Source organism: Peromyscus maniculatus, chromosome 14 (genome assembly GCF_049852395.1).
Source record: "Peromyscus maniculatus bairdii isolate BWxNUB_F1_BW_parent chromosome 14, HU_Pman_BW_mat_3.1, whole genome shotgun sequence".
Classification (NCBI taxonomy): Eukaryota; Metazoa; Chordata; class Mammalia; order Rodentia; family Cricetidae; genus Peromyscus; species Peromyscus maniculatus.
Genome location: NC_134865.1, coordinates 48,104,500 through 48,131,619, shown reverse-complemented (window position 1 = coordinate 48,131,619; position 27,120 = coordinate 48,104,500). Strand labels below are relative to the sequence as shown.

Sequence of the window (27,120 nt, the reverse complement as noted above, 5' to 3'; positions counted from 1 at the left end):
TACACCCCCAAAAAGAGGAGCTTTCATTTCATGTTCATTTGACACTAAACAAAACAAGCCTTGAGACTGAGCACTCTGGGGTCTCTGAGTTTTCCCAGGCTGGGGAAACAGACACCAAAATCAGGGCTCTTACTAGACGGTTGAAATCGGAGCAGCTTGTCTAATCAGAGACGAGGAACAACCCCTTCCCGCAATGCCAGAATTTGAATTAAAACAATCAAACTGTTATAAAGAAAGGTGGTTATCGCTGTCCCGATTTACTTCAACTCCAATAGAAAAGGGGGGCTGGTAGGAAGAGAGTCAGCGGCCATCCCCCACAGGTGCACCCCCCTCCACAGAGAAGCAATGCACAAAGGGAGCCTCCAGAGGGCTGAAGAGGGCTCTATGAGGCTTTGTAAAACTTACTGTCCAAACAGAGAACAACTCTCTTCAACGGGGGAATCGGAGCTCTCTAAACACAATAAGGACCCTTTACTTAATGGCAAAGACATCCCGGGGGGCATAAAACACCTCTGCAGATGCTCTAGGCCACCTTACCCCACATTTCACAGGTTTTCATCCTCCCTTGCCCCCGAATAGCACAGTTAATGCTACAGGAACCAGAGCCAAGCAGCTCACCCTGTGCCAGGAGACGTAACCTTAGGAACAAATAATTAAGAGCCGCGTGCTTACCGCAACTTAATAAAACCCTTCTTAGAATGGCATCTAGAGAACAGGACCTTTTAAACAGCAGATGGCAGGGGTAGGGGGAGGGGAGAAGACATGAAGGGGAGCGTGGAACGACGTATTACAACGGTGAATTTCTGTGAAAGTGCTAAGAAACAGAAAACGTGAACTTATTTTGATTTTGGAGGCAAATAAGGAATGTAAGTGATACACACTGACATTCACGTAAGCGTCCCTGGTTATCATTCTTCAAAACTACTTGCAGGGATAAAAAGGGAGGCAGAGATTTTCTCTTGCCATCATTACCATGAAAATACATATCACCCCATGGTTTGCTCCGATTCAGTCTGCCTTTTGTGAGCTGGCAACAGCTTCCCCTAGCTGGGAGGGAATTGAACTGAAAACAGATTAGGGAAAACTTCAGGGCACAGATTTTCAATTCGTTACAAATTAGCTCATTAAGAAGCTACCGTGGCTACTGGGTCTCTTCAGAAAGGCCCCAACGTCTTGCAAAAATTCACCTGAGACACTGACATTAGGAGTCCTCCCCCACAGTAGGTCCGAAAGTAGCACCCCAAGGCCAAGGCACCACACATCTTTCTCTCTAGCCAAGAGCCATGAGGACTGAAGTGTGACATCTCCCAGAGCAATCAATCAATTGGACTGACTCCTGCATCCAGCCCCAGATTCAGGACTCGGATATTTCATTCTCCTCATTAAAATCTGTCCATCGTTTCTTAATTCCTTCCCGAGTAAGTTACAAGTCCCTAGGCCAACATTCTCCACTAGTAATGTTTCTCTAAGCTACTGTTTGTATACATGCACACATATGTTGTAGGCTAGGGTGTGTGTGTGTGTGTGTGTGTGTGTGTGTGTGTGTGTGTGTGTGTGTGTGTGTGTGTGTAGGCCAGAGGTTGACATTAGGCGTCTTCTTTTATACTATGCTTGCAGAGGACCTGAGTTTTGTTCCCAGCACTTACATCAGATGACTCACAACTGCCTATAACTCCAGCTCCAGGGAGACACAACACCTCTGACACCTGTACTCATTTACACACACACACACACACACACTTAAAACCTTTATTTAAGATCTGAAATCGCAAATGTTTCCAAAGCAAAAGTAGAAAATAGTAGAAATTAAAAATGAACCTTAATCTTGGAAATCTCATCCTTTTTGAGACAGGATGTCTCTATTATGAAGCCAGGGCTGTCCTGGAACTCACTCTGTAGACCAGACTGTCCTGGAACTCACAGAGATCTGCCTGTCTCTGCCTCCAAGTACTGGGATTAAAGGCGTGTGCCACCACTGCCTGGCCAAAATTCCTCCATTTTTTTGCTCAGTGATATAACACTGACCTTCTACAGAGTCCTCTAGACTGACACAGAAAGAACATGAACTGCACAGGGAGGAGCTTGTTTGAGATGTGCACTGGGTCCCCGGCTCCTACAACAGCATTGAGTATGCGCAAGGCACTGAGTCAGTATCTACAGAACCAACAAATGTATGGCTCGCAGATTAAATGAATACAGGTGAGGTAGACCCACTTTCTGACACCGCTCACTGAAAGGGCAAAGAGGAAGGCACCGCCCCAGTTTCTTCCTCTGTTACTGTGATCAATACCAAACAGCAAGGTGGAGAAGAAAGAGTTAACTTCACCTTACATCTCCAGGCCCTGGCCCATCCCTGGAGATCAAGGCAGGAACTTAAGGCAAGAGCAAAGGCAGAACCAACAGAAGAAGGCTGCTTCCTGACTTGCTCCGTAGCATCTGCTCGGCTAGCGTTCTTAGACAAGCCAGGATTCCCTGCCTAGGCATGGTACCGCCCACAGTGGGCTGGGTCCCCCTGCGTCAATCTACAATCAGGAAAACGACACACACACCCTCCCGGAAACATGCTCATAGGTTAATCTGATCTAGGCAATCCCACAATTGAGACACCCTCAGACAACTCTCAGCTGGGCCAGGGTGACAGCTGAAGCCAATTAGGCAGGAAAGACACACTACTTAACCTTCCAAACACAGAAAGGACAGAAAATGCATACACCCAATAAAAAAGAGCAGCATTAACGTGTGGGTGCTGCACGCTGCAGGTGTTTGCTTCAGTGAGAAGGAATAAGGAGGCCTGAGGACACAGTTCGGTTAGTCGAGAGCTTGCCTGGTGTGCTCAAAGCTCCTGCACTACAGAAACTAGATGTAGTACTTGCACACTTAAAATCCCAGCCCTAGGGAGGAAGAGCAGGATGATCAGAAGTTCAAGGACATCCTCAGCTACAAACGGAGTTTAATGCCACCCTGGGATACAGGAGATTCTGTTTTGAAAAAATAAAAATTTGAAAACATAAATATAGGGGCTGGAGAGATGGCTCAGTGGTTAAGAGCACTGGCTGCTCTTCCAGAGGACCCAGGGTTCAATTCCCAGCGCTCACATGGCAGCTCACAACTGTCTGTAAATCCAGTTCCAGGGCACCTGACACCCTCATACAGACATGCAGGCAAAACACCAACGCACATAAACAAAAATTAAAAAATATATATGTAAATTTAAAAACAAGTTATAAAATATATGATTCCATGTATATTTGTATGAGCATATTAAAGGATATAACTTAACACTGTTTCTAGCTACTCACATTACCTGCCTCTGGCAGTCCATTTACTGTAGGTGTATACCTTAAGCTTTCCATTTCCCTCCTGCTCTGTGTAAAACCTGCAACATTAAATAAGCTTGCCTGTGTTTGTGTTTCCCCTTCTGGGCTGTGGTGGTACACACCTTTAATCCCAGCACTTGGGAGGCACAAACAGGTGGACCTCTGTGAGTTTGAGGCCAGTCTGGTCTTACAGAGCAAGTTCCAGGACAGCCAGGGTTACACAGAGAAACACTATCTCAAAAAAAAAGTTCCTGTTATGCAGGAAATTCCAAGGACTTTTGAGAGCTCTCTATCAGAAACAGGACCGAATCAAAATATCAGAACACAAATGCCCCTGATAGCCTTAGAAAATTGCAAGGGCCTTAGGAGCTCTGAGCCAAGAACCATGGCAGAGGGCAAGCACGTGTTTCTTAGGAAGTCCCGAGCCTGGGCTAATGAGGCCCAGTTGCCATGTTTTAAAAACAATATGCCCAGCTCAGCCTTAGCTGGGATGCTCATGGTAAGGATAATCAAGTTGGAACGATACATTGCAGCCATGTGCTCCAACAGACATCCAGAAGATTCATAACCCGTTATCCAGCAGAGAGGGCATTAAAAGTCTGCTGTGCCTTCTGTTTCTCATGGAGATGGTAACAAACAGAAATAAAGAAGCCAGTTAAAGAAATTAAATGGTAACACATATAACCCAAACAAGAAAACTCTAAAGCCCTGGGAGCATAAACAGGAAAAGGCCTGTTGCTTAACTACAAAGTGGAGGAGGGAGATGGGAAACGTTAACACATTTTCTCGCAACCAGCCATATAAGCAAGCAACCAAGAAAGGGAAATACTTCTAGGACTGAGGTCTGCCTTACCAACCCAGTAAGACAGTCCGGGAACTAAATGCTGACTCACACAACTCCTAAGCACCTGTGCAACCACGTCTCAACATCAAACTTCTGTTTTCGAGAGCTCCACCCCGGCCCCCACCCCCCGAGTCTAATTCATCCCTGTGGGAAAGCAGCCCTTGCCTGTGGAGTCCAGCATGCAGGACTACATCAGACTGTTTCCACAGGAGCTCAGGATGTGATGTCCTCGTCTTCCACCAGCCTCCTCCTGTCCAGCATATTCGCCTCCTTCCAGATCTGGTACCTATCTCTTTCTCTACACTCACCCTCAACCTCTCCAGCTCCCCTGCTCCGTTTCCCATAAGCTCTGGCAGGATGCCTCCATGGCCAGCCTCCAGCTCAGCATTCCCTCCATGCCGTTCTTCATTCTAGACAGGAGATCCATGTACTACAAAGCCTCTGATAACTATCTATGGTGTTGTTTTAACATGAAAGCAGCTACAGGCAACTTGGAAAAAGATGTGTCTTTCTGTGTCTGCGATCAAATAAAACTTTATTTATAAAGCCAGGCAGCAGGTCACATAAGACCAGTGCATTGTAGTTTCCTGACTTTAAACCAGGTCAGTACAGTAAATCTTCCTAATGACTGAGCTTAATCCCCAATTCCATTTATATGACACGCTCAAATAGGGAAGTCTGTGAGGGGTACAATAATGGAAATGGAGGTGAGGTAGCTAAATGAATGGTTCTTTTTCCAGGTGACTGCAACAAGATCTAAAATCAGATGTGGTAGTAGTCTGCACAATTCTATGGATATCAACATTTCAAACAGGTGACTTAGGTGATATGTAAATTTTTATTTTTAACTTTTTATTATTTATTTATTTACTTTTGTTTTGGGGCAGTGAGACCAGGGTCTCACTGTATAGCTCTGACTGGCCTGGAACTCCCTATATAAACCAGGCTGGCCTTGAACTCACTCAAGGACGTGCCTGCCTCTGTCTCCCCAGTGCTGGGATTAAAGGCATTCGCCACCATACTTAGCTATTTTTAACTTTTTTGCAATGCTGGGCAGCTAACCAATGGACATGCTAGGTAAGTGCTCCTTCAGAGTCCATGAATTTTATGTCAGATTAGATCTCAATAAAGTTTTAAGACCTGGGGTTATCTGTTTAGGTACTTGCACCCCCTCATTAGCCCCCTCTGATTTTCCTTCCTGTTTGGTTTTTTGTTTGCTTTTGCAGGCTGATATTTTGCCAGCCTGTATATCTCTGGGCATCACGTGCATGCCTAATGCCCCCCAGAAGCCAGAAGTGGGCATCAGAGCCCCTAGAACTGGAGTTACAGACAACTGTGAGGCGACATGTAGCTTCTGGGAATCAAACCCAGGTCCTCTGGAAGAATAGCCAGTGCTCTTAACCACTGAGCCATCCGCTCCAGCCCCGGGATTTCCGCTCCCGTTTCCCCTGGATCACACAGTGCTTTTCGTGCTGTGGGAATTCAAATAGGAATGTGTTAAAGGAGCAGTTAAGTGGCTGGGGAAAAGGCAGAGGGGCCACACTGCTCTTTTTCCAGAGCAGACACAGAGGTTTGAGGACTGAGTTTGACAGGAAATTAGACAGCCCGTGAGTGATACTTTGGGCCTTTGTATGTGACACTAGCAAGTTCTGCTGACACAGAAGAGAGCCACACCCTTGTGTACACACCTGAGATTTTACACTAAGCCCTTTTCCGCCCTCACTGGAATATAGCCCCTGGCTATCTGAGTAAGCACTAGAGCCCACAACACAGATACAAGAGTCTGGCAAACCCGAGCTGCTCAATAAATATCAATGGAATGAATAAACCAGAAAAGTACTCTGCTTTTTGATACACTTCACTACTGACTCTTATCTATAGCTTATCAAATAAAACTGGAACCAGCTCTTGAGAAAGCCAAGGCGTGTGAGCCTGAACTTTCCCTGGGGCCCAGTCAGAGTATGACTTAAGTAGACCTTCTCAGAGGTCCAAGGACCCAGGCTGCCCCCAGCTGCCTACGGTTACAGACAGGGATTCTCACTCCATTTCTCAGGGTTCAAGTGTAAGTTTCTAGGTTCTGGCTCTCAGGAATTCTGATACAGGGGTTCATACACCTCACTTTGGGGAATATCGCTCTAAACCTATTTGGACAATTTTACACCTATGGTTCATTATTGAGACAACAGAAAAGGACAGGAAGAACTGAAAAAAAAAACAGTGTGGCAATAATCCGCAGGGTTATTGATATAATGTATATCCATATGAATCTGTCATCCTACGTGGGGATCCTAACGCACACCTGGAGATCCCACTATGAAGGCTTGTCATAGAACCCGTCAGTCCAGGGAAGAACTCAAGCAGAGAATCATGACAGCATTCTCCGAAAGCCTGCACGTTTGGGGAGGAGATAGAAATGAGAGCTGAGGCCCTCAGAAGATGAAGATCTTTTATTCACTCATCCACTGAAGCATTTTCATTAAAAGTCTCTCTGTGCCTCTGACAGCCTAGCCCAGATTTCACATCTCTTAGTGGAGAACTTTAAACCCAGATGTGTCTGATTTATATATACAATTTATATATGTGGATATATATATCTCCAAGTTCATGTCTTTATAATTCAGAACCAGCTGAAATGTCAAACCCATGGCCATTCCTGCAACCATCTCCCTCTCTCCCTTACAAGCCCAAAGTTATTTTTTCTACTTATTTTGAGACAGGGTCTCATGTATCCCAGGCTAGCCTTGAACTTGCTATGTAACTGAGGAATTTCTGATCCCCCTGATTTTACCTTCTAAATGCTAGGATTCTATGTGTATGCCACACCCAGTTTCTCAGTGCTGGTAGGGGAACCTGGGGCTTCACGCATTCTACTATAGACAAGCATTCTACCGACCGAGCTACATCCCCAGCGCCAAGCCCAAACTTCTTTAATGTGTCATCTTGCCTTAGCTTCCTTACTATACTCACTTGTCTGCTCTGAGTTGGTGAGCCACAACCCTTCCATTTAATGATCAATAGGCCATCTGTAGTGTCCCCACTGCTAATCCAAAGGATCCTGCCTGGTACTCCCTAGAAATCTGAAAGCATCCAGCCCTAATTTCCCACCCTCTCCCTTCTTGGACAGCTCTTCTCCATTGTGACCCTCAGGTCCACATTCACCTGGGTGTTGGCCATCTCTCATCCTTCTCTGACTCACTCTAGGCCTATCTTACCTCTTCCTATCTCGGTCAGAGTCCACCTGGACCCTTCTTTTTTTTCTCAATAGTCCCGTCTACTCCAATGGTAGACGCTGCCTTTCTAGACTAATGGCCCTCAAGTCCATACCCTCAGTTAAGCGGCTGTCTCTCTGAGCCTCCTGCTTGTCTAGCTGATTGCTATCTGGGTAGTTCTAGCTCGCTATTCCAGACACCTCCAACTCAACCTTTCCAAGACTGAGTCATCTCTAACCAACTCCCTTCTTCCCCTGTACCGTCACCAGTGAACCATCCCACCATCCACTCAAGAGCCCAAGAATAAACCTGAAAGTCTTTGGCCTTGTCCTTCTCCCTCACGCCTTCCTCCTCGGTCAATGAAAAGGCCCTGGCGCCTGTTAGGAATCTCTCCAATACCCCTTCCTCTCCATTCGAACTGTCACCTCTGGATCCGGCCACCACTATTTCTCAGCTGAATCATCACAGCATTCTTCAGGCGGCTTTTCTGCCTCCACACTGGTTCCCATGAAGACACCCCACAATGTAGCCTGGGGGTGGGGTGGTTACAAAACTAGTTCTGTAAATGCATGTATCAATTGCTCCCTTTAGACTTAGAAGAAGTCCCACACCTCTATGTGTTCCAAGCCAGCGAGAGCATTATTCCTCCGCAACTCCTTCACATTCTGACCCTCGGCCCACTGGCCACCCATTTCCATGACGCCACGTTCTGCCTTCCCCCTGCTCTGTCCTATGCGGTTTCCCTTGCCCAATCCCTTTTGTCCTCACCCTGCTCACGTCCTAACAGTATTTCCAGCTTAGGTATCCTTTCTTCTGGGGACCCTTCCCTAACTCTCAGTCAGGGCGAGGTACCCCCCAACTTCACTCTTCCACAGTACATCTCCACCCCTCTTAGTACATATCACTTTACACCGATTCTGTCTACACACTTGTGGGGATCCCTGTAATCAAAGATACTTCACAAAAGCATGTGCCCTGCATGACCCCACACATTCAGCAGAGCGCCCGACATACAATGCATGCACAAAACTATTTGTTGTGAGCTAGGCATAGTGGCTCACGCCTGTACCCTTAGCACTCCACTGAAGAACAAGATTGTCCTAAGTGTGAAGCCGCCCTGGGCTATAGTGAATACCAGGCAGGTCAGGATACATAGAAGACTTTGTCTACAAATTGATTATTAATTAATTTGAAAATGCTGAATTATGAATAAATAAATAAATAAGTCAAACCTTAAGGGTAAATTAACCTTTACTTAGAAAAAAATAAAGTGGGGACCAGTAAGATGGCTTTGTGAGTAGAGGCACTCGTGGCCAAGGCTGACAGCTTGTGTTTGATCCCTGGTCCCACAAGATAGAAGCAGAAAACCAACTCCACCATAATTTCTTTTTCATTCACCCTACACATCCCCTGATCCAGACCACCATGACACCTCCCCTAAAGTGCCCCAAAAGCATCCTGACTGGCTCTCTTCCTTCCCTCATCCCCCGAGGTCCCTCCCCCTGCAGCGTTGAAGTGACCTTTTGCAAAATACAAATCAGATCATGTTACTCCCCTGACTAAGGGCTTCCAACCCAGCCATGGTAGTGGGTACATATAATCCCAGCACTCGGAAGGTTGAGGCTAGTCTGGGCGATAGAGTGAGAACCTCAAAAATTAAAAAGAGAAAAGAAAAAAGGGCCCAGCGCGGTTTCCATCCACACACACACGCCTTACCTCAGAACTGTCAAATCTGTTCCCGAAGCATCTCTGCCTTGCCTGGCTTTCCAAGATCCGCTCAGACCAACCTTTACCCATCACGTGAGGTTTCCTTTTTTATATGAATTCACCTTGTCTATGTGCCTCCATCTCAGAGCTCCCCCGAACTTCCTACCTCAAAGTGGACAGCTTTTATCCACTCCACACTGATGCCCTTTGGGATTTGGTTTGTTTTTATTTCTTAGTTGTTGTTGTTGTTGTTGTTGTTGTTTTGATTTGGTTTGTTTCATTATTTTTATTAAATTGTGAGTGTGCATGTGCGTGCGTGCGTGCGTGCAAGAGTGCGTGCAAGAGTGCGTGCGTGTGTGCATGCGTGGAGGTTAGAGCACAACTTGAAGAGTCAGTTCCCTCCTCCTACCATGTGGATCCTGGGGACCAAACTCAGTTCTTCAGGTCTGGCAAGGAGCCCCTTAACCCAGGGAGCCATTCCCGTGTTACCTCATCAGTCCCAAACTGCCCTCTTGAAGAGTCTACTCTGAGACAAAGACATCACTGTACTGGCTAGTTTTATGTCAACTTGACACAAGCTAGAGTCATCTGAGAGGAGGGAGCCTGACTTGAGAAAATGACTCCCTAAGATCTGGCTGTGGGGCATTTTCTTAATTAGTGATTGACGGGGGGAGGACCCAGCCCATGATGGGTGGGGCCATCCCTGGGCTGGTGGTCCTGGGTTCTATAAGAAAGCAGGATGAGCCAGCCATGAGAGCAAGCCAGTAAGCAGCTCTCCGCCATGGCCTCTGCCTCAGCTCCTGCCTCCAGGTTCCTGCCCTGTTAGAGTTCCTGTCCTGCCTTTCTTTAATGATGGACTACGATGTGGAAGTGTAAGACAAATAAACCCTTCCCTCCCCAAGTTGCTTTTGGTCATGGTGTTTTATCACAGCAAGAAAAACTCTAAGACATCAAGCACTATGGCTAAATCCAGCCAGTTAATTGGCTTAGCATTTACCATGTGCTCACACTGTTCCTGCCTGTCATCTAGTCTAGCTTACATACAAGCACTGTGGGCTCCGGGAGCTGTTCAAAGCTTACCAGAGTTGTTTGTCTCAGTGTAGAATTTGAATTCATCCCTACTTGGGAAGTGGCTTGGTTTGAAGACACCAACCGTGCCCATACACCCCAGAAGCTCTACCAATAAAACATACAAACAGAAAAACTAATTGCGAGCCGGGCGGCGGTGGCGCACGCCTTTAATCCCAGCACTCGGGAGGCAGAGGCAGGCGGATCTCTGTGAGTTCGAGGCCAGCCTGGGCTACCAAGTGAGTTCCAGGAAAGGCGCAAAGCTACACAAGAGAAACCCTGTCTCGAAAAAACCAAAAAAAAAAAAAAAAAAAAAAAAAAAAAAAAAAAAAAAGAAAAACTAATTGCTACTCAAGGGGCTGGAGAGAGAACTCAGTGGTTAAAAGCACGGGCTTGTCTTTCAGAGGACCCCAGTTCGATTCCCATCACCCACATGGTAGGTAGCACACAACCATCTGGAACTCTGGTTCCAGGGGATCCATCACCCTCTTCTGGCCTCTGCAGATACGAGGCACACACATAGTTTGTAAAGACATACATGAAGCCAAACGACTGACTGAAACACATAAAACAAAAATAAGTAAACTTAAAAAAAAAAAATCCCACTCAGCTGAAGGAAAGGCTAGCATCCAGTGTTTTAGAAAGACATTAAACACTTCTCAAACGTGAAAAGGGATGTTCGCGCTCTGCATTTGAGCCGGGCACCCTACACCTTGTAATACAGCAGCACCATGATCCGGCCAACAATCCCCCACATTGTAAAGGCTGACCAGCGAGGTGTCCAGTAAGATTCCTTCCACAGCCTCCTTCAGGTTCAAATCCAGAAGAGACTGTTCATCTCCATCCTCCGTAGAGAACTCCCAACCAGTCCGTTTGTCTGATGATTCACAAATTCTTTTTTCTACCACATTCAAATGACTGTAAACGCACCAGGTGAGGGGCAGGGAGACGACTGGACAGATAAGGCTTCTTGCCTGAAGAATTTGATAGCACTGAGCCTGAGGACATTTGACACCCAGGACCCAACTCCCTCAACTTGCCCACTGATCTCCATGTGCATAATGTGATATGAGTACATACACACACAATAAATAAATGTAAAAAGTTATTTAAAATAATTCAAGTACTTCTAACTAAAAAAAAAAAAAAAAGGTGGAGAATGAGCAAAGAAAGAGACCCAACATCAGTCTCCTGCCCACAGTGTAGGCACACACACACTAAGAGGTACACACACCATTCACAAGCATGTGCACTCACACTGGAAACCTCAGCTCTCGTGCACAAGGTAAGCACACGTGGTTTACTTTTACTAAAATTCTCCTGAATGATTTAGAAAAACAGAGTCATTCAGAGAAATTGCAATCACCGACGGTAAAAGCAGATGAAGAAAAGCGCTGCAGAGACATGCTTTTTAAAACTCTCTGCATTTCAGACCATTACATCACACACTCAACCCATCAAACACATACAAATTAATATACTGTATTCGCTCTTAATTTCCCATTTCCATGATGACAGCTTGAGTTTTATTTTATTTTATTTTTTTTTACTCCCTGCTTCAAGCTCTAAATATATTTACAGCCTGGACACACACACACACACACACACACACACACACACACACACACACACACACTCAGAAAAACGTTGCATCTCCCGTGGGGCTAATTAAAAAGGATTTTTATTTCTATAAGCAATGAATGAGATCTTTGTTAACCCACTTTCACAAGATTCTAAATGACCCTGGATTTATCTTGCCCTAGTTTTCAAAGTGTAACTGACCCAGAATAATGCAAGCTTATCTCCACACTCCTTGAGAAAGCAGAACCAAAGTTCCCAGAAGCCAAAACTAGGCATGCAATCTGGGGGTAGGGTGGGGAGGTGGGGTATTTTTCTTAAAAACACTATTATGCAAACATTGCCGGCGTTCTTATTTTTATTTTTCACTTATTCAGAATATTTTTAAGATCATAAAACTTGGTGATGCCAAAGCAAACAACATTCCAAGGAAACATTAAAAAAAAAAAAAAAAAGATATTATGGAACTTTCTGGAAGCCTTTCTGCTGTTACAGCACAACACTAATAGTCTGTAAGGAACTATAACTTAATTGTTGTCCCTGGATAGAAGAATGATCCAAGCCGCAAAAAGCAGACCCACGAGATTACCTGCTTTATACAGCGTAACCGAGCAATATGAACCAGTCAGCAAAGTTAAATTATTGCTTGAGAACATCTACCTCCCGTTCCTCTTTGCTCTTCATGCCCACCAATACTCCCACCAAGCACTCTCTTACAAAGCAACAGAATTCTCCCCAGAAGCCTTACCCCAATCCTGTCTCTCTTTCTCTGACACCAGGAATTCGTTCTCTCAGCCCTGAGGTAGAGCAGATTTTCTCCCAGGAAAACGACGTTCGTCACAGTCTCAAGTCACCAGTCACCCATGTTTTCATCCTACCTGGCACCATACTCAAGAACTACTCTGCTCCTGGGGGCTTCACAGACCTTCGTTTTTGTCTGGGTGAGTTTTTTTTTTTTTAATTACACTTATTTATTTGTGTGTGTGCATGTACACATGACACAGTGCACCCCTGAAGGTCAGAGGACAATTTGTGGGAGTGGGTTCTCTCCTTCTCCTAGGGAACAGAATCAGGTCATCAGCTTGGTGATGAGCACCCTTACCTAAGCCTTGGTTTTCTATACTGGAATGACAGCGGGGTTTTTTATTATACCATTGTTTCCTGGAGGCTTTAAAAATTCTGGAACTTCACTGTAATGACAATATGAGAATATCCTATGCAAGGTGTCTATCAAACACTTGCAATACTCAGAAAGAATACTGAAGCAAGTGACATCCAAAGCCAAGAATGATCTTGAATTTCTGCTTCCACTTCCCACGTGCTACAGGTATGTACCACCACACTCAGCTTACGTGGTACTAAGGCTCCCTCCCAGGGCTTCATTCCTGCAGGTCCCCTCCCAACTAAACTGCATCCCAGACCCAATCTGATTTTTCTTTTAATAATGAGAGGAATATATAACTCAGTCTGCAATCAATATATTGTATAAACTAGATTTTTATCCCTTATTGAAACATCAAAAGATAACTCAGACATTTCTGGTCCAACTTTTAATTTATATGATGGACACCAAAATTAAGATGGTGACTCTGGACAGTTAAACACTTATCATAGGGATGATTACCTCTGTGTGCCGTCACTTCTGCCAAAGGCAGAAGTACACCAGATGCCGTGATTTACAAAAGTGCTCAGCCCATTTCCGTCTGTGTCCTCAATGCTTAGCCTCTGCACATAGCTGGCACTTGACAGCTATTAAATATTAAATATTAAATATTAAATGCCAGGGCTGGCAAAATAGTTCAGTGGAGAAAGGCGCTGGCCACTGACCCCGACAACTTGAGTTTGATCCCCAGGACCCACAAGGTAGAAAGAGAGAACTAACTTCCTAAGGTTGGCCTCTGACTTTCATGTGAGCCAGGCATGCATGCATGTGCACACATACGTGAAATAAATAAATGAATGAATAAATATACGTGATTTTAAAAAATAAACATTCCATCTCATTACCATACTTTGCAACCTCCCCCACTAAACACAAATAATTTTTCCTCTGGTATGAAAAAGAAACCCATTTTATGTTTTTGTTTTTTAGGTAGTCTTGCTATGAGGCCCAGGCTGGTCTTGAACTCTTGATGTGCCTATTCAGTTGCAACATTTATTCCCACCTAACCATAATTATGCAATCTTAACTTGGATAAATTTTAACATTACTAAAAGTAAGAAATACATGGAAAGCAGCCAGGAAGTGGTGGCACGTGCCTTTAATCCCAGCACTTGGGAGGTAGAGGTAGGTGGATCTCTGTGAGTTCAAGGCCAGCCTGATCTATAGAGTGAGTTCTAGCACAGCCAGGGCTACACAGAGAAACCCTGTTTCAGGAAAGAAAAAAGAAAGAAAGAGAGAGAGAGAGAGAGAGAGAGAGAGAGAGAGAGAGAGAGAGAGAGAGAGAGAGAGAAAAGCAAAAGACAGACACAGAAGGCCTCCCTCCAGAAGAATACTCAGTAAATAATGAACCCATTTTAATGGAGTAATAAACTAGTCGAAAGATCAGATTTCACTACCTAGCCCTAGAGCTACCTGGAGAAGAGGTTTTTAATCTTTTATAACATGCCATCTAGATGATAACAGTGCTAAATAAAACATACAAACATTGTCTGAGATGGCAAGGTAACTGGGCTGAACGTGTGTTCACACAGGTCCACAGTGACCGCTATCCACGCAGCAGTACCAGGCCAGGCCACATGAACGTTAATTCCTCTCGTGGTGGATGAAGTCCTAGACCATGGTCCCTTCCTAGATCTCTGGCTAATTAAGAACATTCTAAAGCATTGGCCTACCCTATCTGTGAAAACAAAATGATTACACAGTGTCCTTGTGGGGCTGGTGTGTTATATCTGCTACTTTAATGTGAAACAATTTATCTCAGAAATGAACAAGGGAAACATTTGGAACAGTTCAATCCTGCCTCCAAATTCCTTTGGAATTTCTCAAGAGAGTCTGGGCAGGTAATGCGTGGTAGAGCAAGTGTTTTGCATGAGCAAGAGCTTGGGATCAACCTAGTACCTTAACCAAAAGAATTCTCATGACTGAGCCAGCCTGGGCAGCCGACATCCCTCACACTGTGAAGTCATGCACTCAAGTCCATGTACACTATTCCATCCTTTCCCTGGACATCTGAACACTGAACTGTGCTTCCCCGTGCAAGACAGAAGAGGCCAACTGTGTCTCACGCTAAGCGTGATAGCACACACCTTTAACGTTCGCACCAGAAGGCAGAGACAAGTGGATCGTGGTGAATTCCAGGCCCTGTTCTACACGGCAAGTTCTAGGCCAGCCAGGCCTGCATAAGAAGACCTTGTCAAAACAAACAAACAAACAAACAAACAAAAAAAAAAAAAAAAAAAAAAAAACCTCTCAAAATTGTCTCAAAACTCGAGCCAAACTCCTGTAGTCCCAGCATTCCCAAACCAAAGTCAGAAGGATAGCCCACAAATTTGAGAGTAGCCTGTTCTACACAGTGAGTACGGAGCCAGCCTGGGAAGGGAAAAGGAAGGAGGCGGGGAAGAAAAGAAGGAGAAGGGAAAGAGAGGAAAGGGGGAGGGGAAGATAGAGGGAGGGAGGGGGAAAGGATGAGTGAATAAAGAAAGGGTGAGAGGGAGGGAGGGAGGGAGGGAGGGAGGGAGGGAGGGAGGGAGGGAGGCAGTCACTGCTTACTGCCCTGTTCTATGAGTCACCACATTTCGGTATAGATAGTTAAATCTTTCTTTCTTTCTTTCTTTCTTTTTTTTTTTTTTTTTTTTTTTTGTTTTGTTTTAGTTTGGTTTTGTTTTTCAAGACAGGGTTTCTCTGTGTAGTTTCGGTGCCTGTCCTGGATCCCACTCTGTAGCCCAGGCTGGCCTCAAACTCACAGAGATCCACCTGGCTCTGCCTCCCAAGTGCTGGGATCAAAGGCGTGCACCACCACTGCCCGGCAATATTTAAATTTTTCTTAAGCGCACTATTCTGCATCAGGGCATGACCAAAATTTCCTCACCTTCAATGAGGGTTTGTCCGTGTTCCAATAAAATAGACACTGTGGCCTAAGCAGGCCATTCTACTGATTATCCTGCCTCTGTGGGCCTCTGAGACAGGTTCTGAATGAAGAGCAAAGAAATGCACACCTTTTCGGGAACAGCACCCTGAGCCCTCATGTTCCAGAGGGCACGTGAAAATCTAGTAAAAATACAAGGCTGTTTTACATCAGAAATGAAACCAAACTCATTTTCTAAATAAATAAATAAATAAATAAATATTATTACTAGATAAAAATATTATAATTGTATACATGGGCCATGGCACACCCATGGAGGTCCAAGGACAACTTGAAGGAGTCAGTTCTCTCCTCCCAGTTCAACCTGGAAGCCAGGGATCAAACTCAGGTCACCAAGCTTGCTCTGCAATCGCCTTTAGCCACTGAGCCCTCCTGCTGGCCCCTCAATGCTTTTTAAGACTTTAACGCCAGCACTCGGGAGGCAGAGCCAGGCGGATCTCTGTGAGTTCGAGGCTAGCCTGGTCTACAAATCAAGTTCCAGGACAGCTAGGACTGTTACACAGAGAAGCCCTGTCTCAAAAAATAAATAAAAAAGATTTACCAATAGCCTCAGCTAAGTGGTACTTTATGGAATAATAATTATATATATATATTTTGCCCAAACAGGTAGTAACCCTACTATGATACAAAGTTGCCTTCACAGGTATATAAAAGTTCCTTCCTTCCCTGCCCTGCTGTCCCTTCTTCCTTTCGTCAGTTTGGACCAGAAGGACCATCCCAAACCTGCAAACAACATGGAGCCTAGGCTTGGGAAATACATTCATTCCATGCGCTGTTTGTGTCCTGCACAGACAGGACCGTCTAGGCACTGTGCATGTATCTCGAGTGTCCCTGGCTAATGTGAACTGATCCTGCCCGGTGTCTGTCAAGGTGATGATGCTCTGATGCCATTCCACTTCTCCTACCCATGAAGCAAAGCATCGATCGGCACCACAGCCCTCCACATACGTCACGTAAGTGGATGATCCAGAGAACACGGGCATCGCTTCCCCTTGCTAAATAGCCCAGGCTCGTCTCCTGTTGAAAAGTAAACTGTATAATTCAAAGCACATTATATACAAAACCACACATTTCTGAGCAATTTGTTAAGTTATTTTAAGCAACCTAGGAACCTGACATCTCCTTATTCACATTCTAGTGTCAAGTCTGCTGTGGATGGAAGGGAGTAAGTCTCCAACATAAAAGCAGCCAGAGAAAAGCTGTGAGCGGAATCCCCTCTTCCAGTGTGTTCTTTGGCATTCCAGAGGGTGCAGCGCAAAAGCCAGCTGCAAGTCACAGCTCAGCTGCTCACCAGCTGCGGGACTCTGGTGAGATCATTCCAAACCACAGCATCTCTGTTCATCAGAGCTGCAAAAATCTACATTACAGATGAGAGTGTGAGGATCAGGTGGCATCGTATAAAACGCACTGTACGCTGGAGCCACTACATAAACCACAGGAAGCTCATTCTGTGGCAAGGAAGTGTCATTAAGTATAATAATCACGAATCTGCAAGGCCTCCAAGAGATAACGGGGGATGGAAGAGGAGGAAGGGCTTATCTCCGCCTAAAGGGGCAGCTCATGGGGAAGGCTGAGGCCAGTTGGCCTTGGGATGGATAAGCTGAACTTCTCCCAGCCTAGAGGGAGCAGCCTACACAGAGCACACAGGAAGGAAGGACCACAGCTCCTTACGGAATCGGAGTCGTGGAGGGAGTTACAGGGAACACGTAGGGACGTGGTGGGAGATGAGGGTGGGAAAAGGGATCCAGAGCAGAGAGAACCTAGGGGCCTCACCACGACTCATGTACATACGACAGGAAGCTGCTGAACCTGTAAACACATGTCTGGTTTACCTTTTTTTTTTCTTTTATAGCGTGAAGTCTCTACTATTGCTATGTTGTATAAAAAAATTTACTCAAAAAAATTATATAAATTATAAATGTGTGTGTGTGTGTGTGTGTGTGTGTGTGTGTGTGTGTGTGTGTGTGTGTGTGTGTGTGTATCAGGACAGATTACTCTTTGCAGCCAGAGCATCAACAAGAACACTGATCTTTTTCATTTAAATCAAAATCTGATTTCAACTACTTGGGATTATATTATCCAAAAGTAGAAAATGAAAGATTTTTAACTTTTATCTCAAAGAGTACCTCCTAACAAATAAGGATTTCTTACTCTTTACAAATTAAAATCATTATTTTTTGTCTTGGGTTTTATTTGGAACAGGGTCTGGCTAGGTAGTCCATGCTAACCCATAACCTTCCAGCCTCTGCCTCCTAGGTGCCAGCTTTAGTGATGTGTGCCAGCATGCAATATTTATTTTTAAAATCCTGTTGCATAGAAATATGGTCTATTCCAATAGATGTGAATTTACAACTGAACCCCAAAGACAAGAAGCTAATTATTGAAATCATATTCAAAGAGAAAATATTTGAGCCATGCATGATAGCACATGTCTCCCAGGACTCAAGAGGAAAAGGCTGAAAGAGAAAAGAGTTTGAGGCATTATGGGCTACATAACAAGATCTTGTCTCAAAAAAAATGAAACAAATTTGAAAGGAAGTATCAGAAAGTCATTTTAGAATCTTCACCAAAAAAATGACTCAAAACCTGTAGCTCTTATGGAATGTCTAACTGTTGAATTATATTGCCCATAATTAAGATTATTTTAAAAAGACTTTTATAAATGTTTTTAAATATTTGCCATAACCTAACTTCTGTACTAGCTAGCTACAACACACCGAGATTTATCAACAAAGTTAGAAAGTTCACTAGCTAATGAATTTTCAACAGGGCAACAGAAATATGGCTAAGCTCAACAAGAAGCACTTTTGAAAAAACTTAACTGTGGATGTACACATGGGATTCCCGTTGCTGAAATCTCGCCCACCCATAATATCAATTCTGTTCCCACCTATTAGGACAAAATACAGATGCACGTGTCAAAGCTTCTGTGTTAAAAAAAAAAAAAAAAAAAAAAAAAAGACACAAAAAAGTGGAAATAATGCCAAGCAAACCATGGTTAGCTTTTAAATTTAGACTGCAAATAAAATATGCATATACATAAAAAAAAACAAACAAACAAAGATAACCAGATTCTTCAAGGATTTCTTGAGAGCAGAGCGCTGAGCTGAATAGACAGTCTAATACTGCATTGTGGGCTTCTCCAGTTAGAAAATACAGGTAGGTTTTCAAAACCACGGGAAGCAGAGAAACCAACAGGGTCCAGAATTAGAGGAGAGTTAAGTCTCCCACTTCCTTCCAACTCTGACTTTACCTTGCAGCGAAAAGTGAAGATCATCAATGCCCAGGGAAACCTGTCCGTCTTCCGTAGGAAGCGCGGAGCTCGAGGCCATTCTTTGACGCAGTGGCGATTAGATCACGTCCATCTCAGTTAAGGTGAACTGGAAGTAGAAAGGGGTAAAACTTAGTTCATTAATAACTCTGCCGCTCCGCAAGCCTGGCAAACACGCAGGCAAACAGCAAAAGCCAAATCTACCCGCTCAAAGAGCGATGGTTCTCCGGGAAGGTTTCCTTAGTACACGCGGGACAAAGTGACCACACCTTCTCTTTGAATCATCATCAGGACTGTGCCCTGTGACCTATTCAGGCTCTCCAGAGCTGCTGGCAGAACTCCAAAATAACTAGCCTTGTTGGTTCTGGGCAAGATAGAAAGAGGAAAGCTGTGCACTTCAAATCCAGGAGTATCCAGCAATGCGGCCAGAGAAAGGAAAGGCAACAATTCACGGCTATCTTCGGCCTTCAGCTCACAAGAGTTCTCTTTAAAACTCTGACCTCCCTCCCGTTCCTTCTGTGTTCCATAAATGTTGCCACTTACTGGAAACAGTAAGAGCTGAGCCTGCACGGCCTGCAAAGTGAAACTAAAAACACTGACACATCAGAGAGACTATTTAGGAATGTTATATTGTTTTCCCAAGGATTTCTTTCTCTATACTTCTCTCTAAACTCCAACCTGAGTCAATTCTTTTCAGGTACTAGAGATTGAAACAGGGCCTGATACATCATCAAGCATGTATTCTATCACTGAGCCTCCTCATCTACTGAAAGAATTCTCCCAATAAAAGTAATTCACAATCCATAACTCCTTAAAAACATTGTTTCATGCATATGGACATCACTATCAACTTCTGCAGGCTGAGAATAGAAGGCAGGTTCTCTCACACAGATCATCAGAAAACCAAAATCCAACTAATCAAACAGAAAACATATATATGGTTCTGTGAGAAAGGAAATAATGTAAAAGTTCATGTTAGAATCTACATACTGGGGCTGGGTTGGTGGCAGTGCACGCCTTTAATCCCAGCACTTAGAAGGCAGAGGCAGGCAGATCTCTGAGTTCAAGGTCAGCCTGGTCTACAGAGTGAGTTCCAGAACAGCCAAGACTACACAGAGAAATCTTGTCTCGAAACACCCCTCTCTCCCTCTCTCCCTCTCCCCCCCTCTCTCTCTCACACACACACACACAACACACAACACACACACACACACACACACACACACACACACACACACACACACACACACAAAATCTGCACATTGGAGCTGAGAATATAACTCAGGGGCAGAGTTCTTCCCTAGTATACAAGATGCCCTGGGCTCAATCCCCAAGACTATAAAGAAAAGAAGACTCTGTATACTAAATATAATCAAAATCCTCTAGCTTTGATATACACTAGCAATTTTTTAGAAGAAAATGTTAGAGGGAAAACTGAAGAATAAGTTTGAGGCTAACAGCTAGCTGGGCATATTAAATATTAAACACACTAAAATATGCAAAGGATAAAAATCATTACGCAGTTCCAAACCCTTTCCATCCTTTATTCTCTGGTGTTTATTCTCCAAACCCTCCCGGCATTATCTCTCTCGTGGGTCGCGCTGTGTTAAAGATTTTACCTACCAAATACACTGTTAATAATTGATCTGTTTCTCCTCAGTTGAGATCCACCAGGAACAGCCTGCGGTTACCACGCTGCTCTGCGGAGTCCATTCAGACTCACAAAAGGAACCGCTGTTCATTAGTTCACAAGGGCCAAGAAGGCACGGGTGGTTTCGGCCCCGTGACACAGCAAGGCCCTCCACTAGCCCTGCCCTCATCCTAGGCCTCCCAAGGCCCAAGCAGAGACAAAGCGCCATTTCATTTTAACAAGACAAAACTGAATTCAAAATGAATTCCCTAACGGTGACCACTGTTTTATGCCACGACTGTGTTTAAAGAGGGGGTAAGGGGGTTGGGGATTTAGCTCAGTGGTAGAGCCTGGGGTTCTGTCCTCAGCTCCAGGTAAAAAAAAAAGAAAGAAAAGAAAAGAAAGAGGGGGAAGGAATAATAATAACAATAGCGGGCTAGAGAGATGTCTCACAGGTTAAGAGTACTGGCTGCTCTTCCAGAGGTCCTGAGTTCAATTCCCAGCACCCACATGGTGGCTCACAACCATCTGTAATGAGATTTGGCTCCCTCTTCTGGCCTGCAGGGATACATGCAAATACTAACAATCGCACCCACATTTACAGCATTTACTATCTGCCATATGCATGGGCATTGCTCCAAGTAGAGTATACGGCTCTTTATAATGGCTGTGTGAACCGAGGACCATAACTTTCCACTTTGAAAAGACAAAGCAAAGACTCATAAACAGGATATAGAATTGTCAAAGGACACATAGCTAATACAGGATGGGGCCAGGAGTTGAATCCAGGTGACTGGAGAGGTGGCTCAGTTGATATTGTTTGCCTCGCATGCATGAAGCCCAGAGTTCAAGCCTCAGCACCCCACACACCCAAACATGATGGTGTACACCTATAATCCCAGAACTCAATAGGTAGAGGTAGGAGAATAAGCAGTTCAAGGTCACCCTTAGCTTACACAGTGAATGTGAGGTCAGCCTGGGATACAGACCCTGTCTCAAAAGCAAAGAAAGTTAATCCAAAAGCCAAGCACTGGATTGCACACTTGGAATCCCAAGACTCAAGAGGCAGCGGCATGAAGCATGCCAACTCAAGGTCAGCTTGGGCCATGTAGCAAACCCCAAAGTAATAATAACAACGACTTTGAAGTATTAATAATAACAACTCTGAAGACTAAACAATTGCAAGCATTTAATTATTGTTCTAAATACTGTCTTGTTGTGAAATATTACTTTAACTACATAAAGGTATGTTGCATTTGTTTAACTAGGCAAAGATGTGTTACATTTGTTTCTGCTGCATTTGTTTACTTATGTAAAGATGTGTTGCTGTTTTACCTTGCCTGCCTAAGGCACCTGATTGGTCTGATAATAAAAGGCTGAACAGCCAATAGCTAGGCAGTAGAGGGATAGGTAGGGCTGGAGAAATTTAGGCTCGAGAGGAGAGAATGAGGGAGAAGAAGAAGGAGATGCCCAGGGGCCAGCCAGCCCGGCAGCTGCCAGCCAGCTAGACACAGAGTAAGACATACAGAGGGAAAGTCCAGTAAAAAGCCTGAGACAAAACATAGATGAAGAGAAACAGGTTAATTTAAGTTATAAGAGCTAGCAAGAGGGGCTGGAGAGATGGCTCAGAGGTTAAGAGCACTGGCTGCTCTTCCAGAGGTCCTGAGTTCAATTCCCAGCACCCACATGGTGGCTCACAACCATCTGTAATGAGATCTGGTGCCCTCTTCTGTGTACATAATAAATAAATAAATCTTTAAAAAAAAAAAAAAGAGCTAGCAAGAAACAATCCTAGCTAAGGCTGAGCATTCATAACTAATAATAAGTCTCTGTGTCATGGTTTGGGAGCTGATGGAGGCCCAAAGAAAGCCTGTTACACTCTCTTGGTACAATTATTTATCAAAACAGGCTAAGGAGCCAGAGAGATGGGTCAGCAGGTCAGAGTACTCGCTGCCAAGCCTGATGACCAGTTTCATCCCCAAAACTCACATGGTAGGAAGGGAAAAGCCAACTCCCATAGCCATCCTCAGACCTCCATTATAACCGCTCTGCTGTGCACGCATATGTATACGTAAACCCACAAAATAAATAAGCATAATTTTAGAAAACATGCAACAGAGGTCACAAGAATGTGACCAAAGATAACTCCTGATGACAGTCACAACACAATTATATTTGGCGACAAACAACAGGAAACAGATGGCATTTCCAGAGGGGGCTTGACTTGTCAAATAGGGCCCCCGAGATACTGGGAGAGAGGAGCGAAGAGAAGCCTTGAGAGAGTTCTCAGCTTTGAACTGAGAAGGCGGAAAGAGGTACGCAGGCTTGGCTGTGAGTCCCAAGGGTCTGTCTACCAAACGCCCCAGACTTGGCTGCCAGGGTGCTGACTCCCCTGAAGGAGAGCACAGGGCGGATTCCTGGGGCACACTGGGGGTGCAGGTGGGGCACATGCCTCGTCTTTCCTTTCCTCGTGAACATGGCCACAGCTGTGAGACAGAGCCTGGGTTATGATTTAAATCCCTGAGACTAGTCATAAAAGAGAATAATGAGCCTTCTTCGGGGACATCACAGAAAGTTGGATAAAAAATTAATATCACGGCATTAAAGCGTCTAAGATGAAGCCGAATGGTGTGGAATCCTGTCTTTAAGAGTCATGTAAACCGACAGCCACACTTTCATAAGTAATAGAAGTTATTTTTAAATGACTGTGGTCTGCTTATGCAATCCAGCTCAGCATGCCTGTAGTGGCCCTAAAACCTCAAAACACTAGCAAAGTTCCCTTTTAAAAAGAAGTCTCAGCCTCACTCGGGATTATGAAGGCTATAATGTTTCCAACTTATTAAAAAAAAAAAAAAAAAAAAAAAAAAGATGAGATGTAAAAACCTATTTCTAATGAATGAAACTGCACGAGTTTTATCTTCATTTTGTTTGTTTATCTTCAAGTGATAAATGCTTATTTTTGCTACGATAAAAACACTTATTTTCATGAAACTGGGAATGGAATGTGGTATAGTTCAGCATCTGTTCCGCTGTCCACATGCTAGAGAGCCTGTCTATGTGCTCATGATGAGAAAAGTGACAGAAATAACACTAGAAAAAAATCACACTTTGGGGGCAGATCCTTGGAACTCAGTGGCCAGCCAGTCTGGTTGAACTGGTGAACTCCAGGTCCAATGACAGATCAGTCTCAAAAAATAAATTGAAGAAAGATAGACATCTTGTGTCAACCTCTGGGGCACTCACACTGTACACACACACACACAAATTTTTTTCAAAGGTTATCAAAAATGTCTAAAAAACTGCCCCAAAAACCTTTCTGGTAACTAAAGGAACTTTTATCTTCTCATTACCAGACAGATTCTTAAGAATCACCACCAGGCTAACAGAAATGGAAAAGTCTTGGTGTCCAGCTGAGGATGTGGCAGCCAGCCCTTCTTCAGGGAAATCAAATCCCAGCTCAGGAGGATGGAGAGACAGGCTCACGGACTAGTGGTAACTGAGATGCTAAGATTTCCCCTGGGCCATCTCTCTGCTCTTGTTTCCATTCTTCAGTTATGCGTGGTCCTCTAGGAACTCTAAAAGACACCCCTTTGTCAGTCAAATGATAAGACGACTCTCAGCTACCCACAGTTATTAAGCTGGACGTTTACAAGCTCACAGCCGAACCATGCTGACACATCGGCCATGAGTCTGGGTCCATCAGTTGCTTTGGAGACTGGGTCTCATGATGTATCCCTGTCTGACCTGGAACTTGCTTTGTTGACCCGGCTGACCTTAAAGTTGTAGCAATCCCCCTGCCTCTACCTGTCATGTGCTGGGATGACAGGCATGCACCATTGTACCCAGCCATTTTTTCCCATTAACTCTCCTTGTCACTTTCAAGTGTAATCATCACTGGACCCCAAGTCTCCAGTCCAAGTTTCCAGAGCCGGTACTTAGGATCTCCTCCCAGGTATTTTATTCTCATGGCAACCACAGAGACCAGAGGCTCAACCCTACCGATTGACTGCACTCTCAAGAAAGAAACGGGTCACGGTGCTCAGGTTAAGACGCTGTTGGATTGGGATCTTACAACAAAGTGTCACATGCCACCCATGCCAACCGTGCCAACAGCACCCCTGCATCAACAGTGCCCCTGCACCACCCACTTCATCAAGATTAGAGCATCCTGAGGGAACGCTGCCACTTCCTAACTGCCTCCCACTGGCCTTGACCATGGCCCAGATCTCTGAAGTGCAGTAACGCCACTGAGATGATAAACTGTTCTGTAGAGCAGCTACTGCAATTCTAAAAACACCCGCAACCAACAACTTAACAAACTAAGGAGCATTTCCTGAGGGCTCACTAGGAGACGCTCTGGAGTATATAGTTACTGCAAGCTGTGATTTTTTTTTCCCTTACGCTTTATTTTAGGGATTAAACCCAGGACCTTGTATGCTGCACTTCTTAAATCAGCAGTGAAGATTAGAAACCGGTCGCAACAGTAAAAGGAAGGAGAGCAAGAAGCAAAAAGACCTTATGGACATGATGTGTGGGATCAGCACTGATCACAAAAGCTCCCACAAATGCTGGATGAGTCCACTCCCCAAAACAGTCAAAATTCAGAGTCAGAAGGTAAAACAGCAGCCACGGAGGGCTGAGGGGTAGGGGGCTAAGAAGTTAACTATCTCAATGCCTCGGAACTGCTTCAGTGGACAGAGATTCAGCTTTGTGAGATGGTGTGGTTGGTGATGGTCACACACACATACATACACACACACACACACACACACACACACACACACACACACACACACACACACACACGAGTATGTGCTTCCCCCCCCCACTGCCCTCTACGTTTAGAAACTTTATGCTAACAGAGCTCTAAGCAACACTTTCCCAATCTATGATCTTTACCTAACTATAATATAAATAAAGTGCGAGGGTGAGGAAACACCAGCCCTGGGCGGCGAAGACTACAGGAAAACTGCTTGTCCTTTGCATCCATCCTTGGGGGCTACTAGAAAGGCTGCTCAGGCAAAAGGAGACCGTAAACCAAGGGGAAGGGCTGGGGGTCTGGAAAACAACACGGAGACGTAGAAAACCGGGCTGAGCTCAAACACAGGAGAAAGAAAAGAAAGCTCCCAGGATGCACCGGGAGAGCTCCGGAGAGCAGTGTGCAGTGAGTGCTAGGGCACAGGAGGAGGGGAGGAGGGGGAGGAGGTGGGAAGGATGACCAGACAGAATGGAGGAGTGCGCTCAAAGACTTCAGAGAAGAAACTAGAAGCCTGGAGGAGAGGGTCTGAGATCTCCATGAGCAGCTCAAAGGAGACCCACCTTAGGATCTCAGAAACTTCATTTATTTATTTTTCAAATCATTGTTAATTGTGGGTATGTGAGTGCACACAATTGAAGGTGCTCTCACAGAGCCCGAAGGTGTGGGGTGGATCTGGAGATGAAATACAGGTGGTCAGGTGGTTGTGAGGCACACAGAGTGAGTGCTGGACACAAGTCCTCTGGAAGAGCAGCAAGTGGCCTTAACCGCTGAGCCATCTCTGTCCAGGTCTCTCTCCGAAACTTTATTTTCCTTGCTCTTTCAAGCTTAGTGATGATAGGTTTTTGTTTGTTTGTTTGTTTGTTTGTTTTTTATTTCTGAGACGGGGTTTCTCTGTGTAACAGCTCTGGCTGTCCTGGAACTCACTCTGTAGACTGGGCTGGTCTCGAACTCACAGAGACCCACCTACCTCTGCCCTCCCCAGCGCTGGGATTTAAGGCATGGACCACCACCACCAGGATCTCTCTGAAACTTTTATGAAATGTGTTCCTCCATCTATTCCAGGAAGATTTAATGACTTGCAAACATGAGCTTGGAGGAATTCTGAAGGATGAAGGGGGCTGGCATGAGATGGCCTCATTTTTCTCAGGCAGCAGGGTCATCTCTGGGGAGCAGGGGCACAAGGATGGGGTACAGTGCGTGAGAAATGAACAGAGCTCACACCCAGCTACAGTGGGGAACAGGACCTAACAAACCCGAGACGTGGGGAGGGCTGGGAGAGCAGCTGCGGGCCGGCACAGGCTGCACATGGGACCAGCAGCATCTTGAAGCCGGGGTTTGTGCTGGTACCCTCAGCCCAGAAACATTAGCCTCCACCCAGAGCTGAAGCAAGAGCAGCGGCTGTTCTTTACCTAGTCCAATTCTTCCAGCTGAAAGCCGGCTCTGAAATCCTACAGAGATACAAGGACCTCAGGGTTCACGGTAGAACTGGTCAGAGCAACAAAAAGTGGGTACAATCTAATCCTGTTGGTAGAAGAGGAATCTGCCGCTCACTCATCCATGGGAAGACTACTTTGTAGCATGAATCTTAGAGGTCTTATTAATAAAATCAAGCCTGAGGCCAATTATTGGGGTGAATGCTGGAAGATCAG

The 27,120-nt window shown here is 44.9% G+C and overlaps 1 protein-coding gene across 11 annotated transcripts in view; it reads right to left on the bottom strand.

Annotated features, from left to right (window-relative positions):
- Nucleotides 1-27,120, bottom strand: part of Syne2 (spectrin repeat containing nuclear envelope protein 2) — a 320,688-nt gene that overhangs the window by 253,537 nt on the left and 40,031 nt on the right. For 10 of the 11 annotated variants that reach the window (XM_076550884.1, XM_015992010.3, XM_076550887.1 and 7 more), the window contains exon 2: nucleotides 19,065-19,191. In XM_076550884.1, coding sequence (XP_076406999.1) covers nucleotides 19,065-19,143 — 79 coding nt within the window. In that variant the 5' untranslated portion in view covers nucleotides 19,144-19,191. Of the gene's footprint in view, nucleotides 1-19,064; nucleotides 19,192-19,286; nucleotides 19,356-27,120 lie in introns of those variants that run through there. The other variant, XM_042260790.2, reaches the window with a different exon arrangement.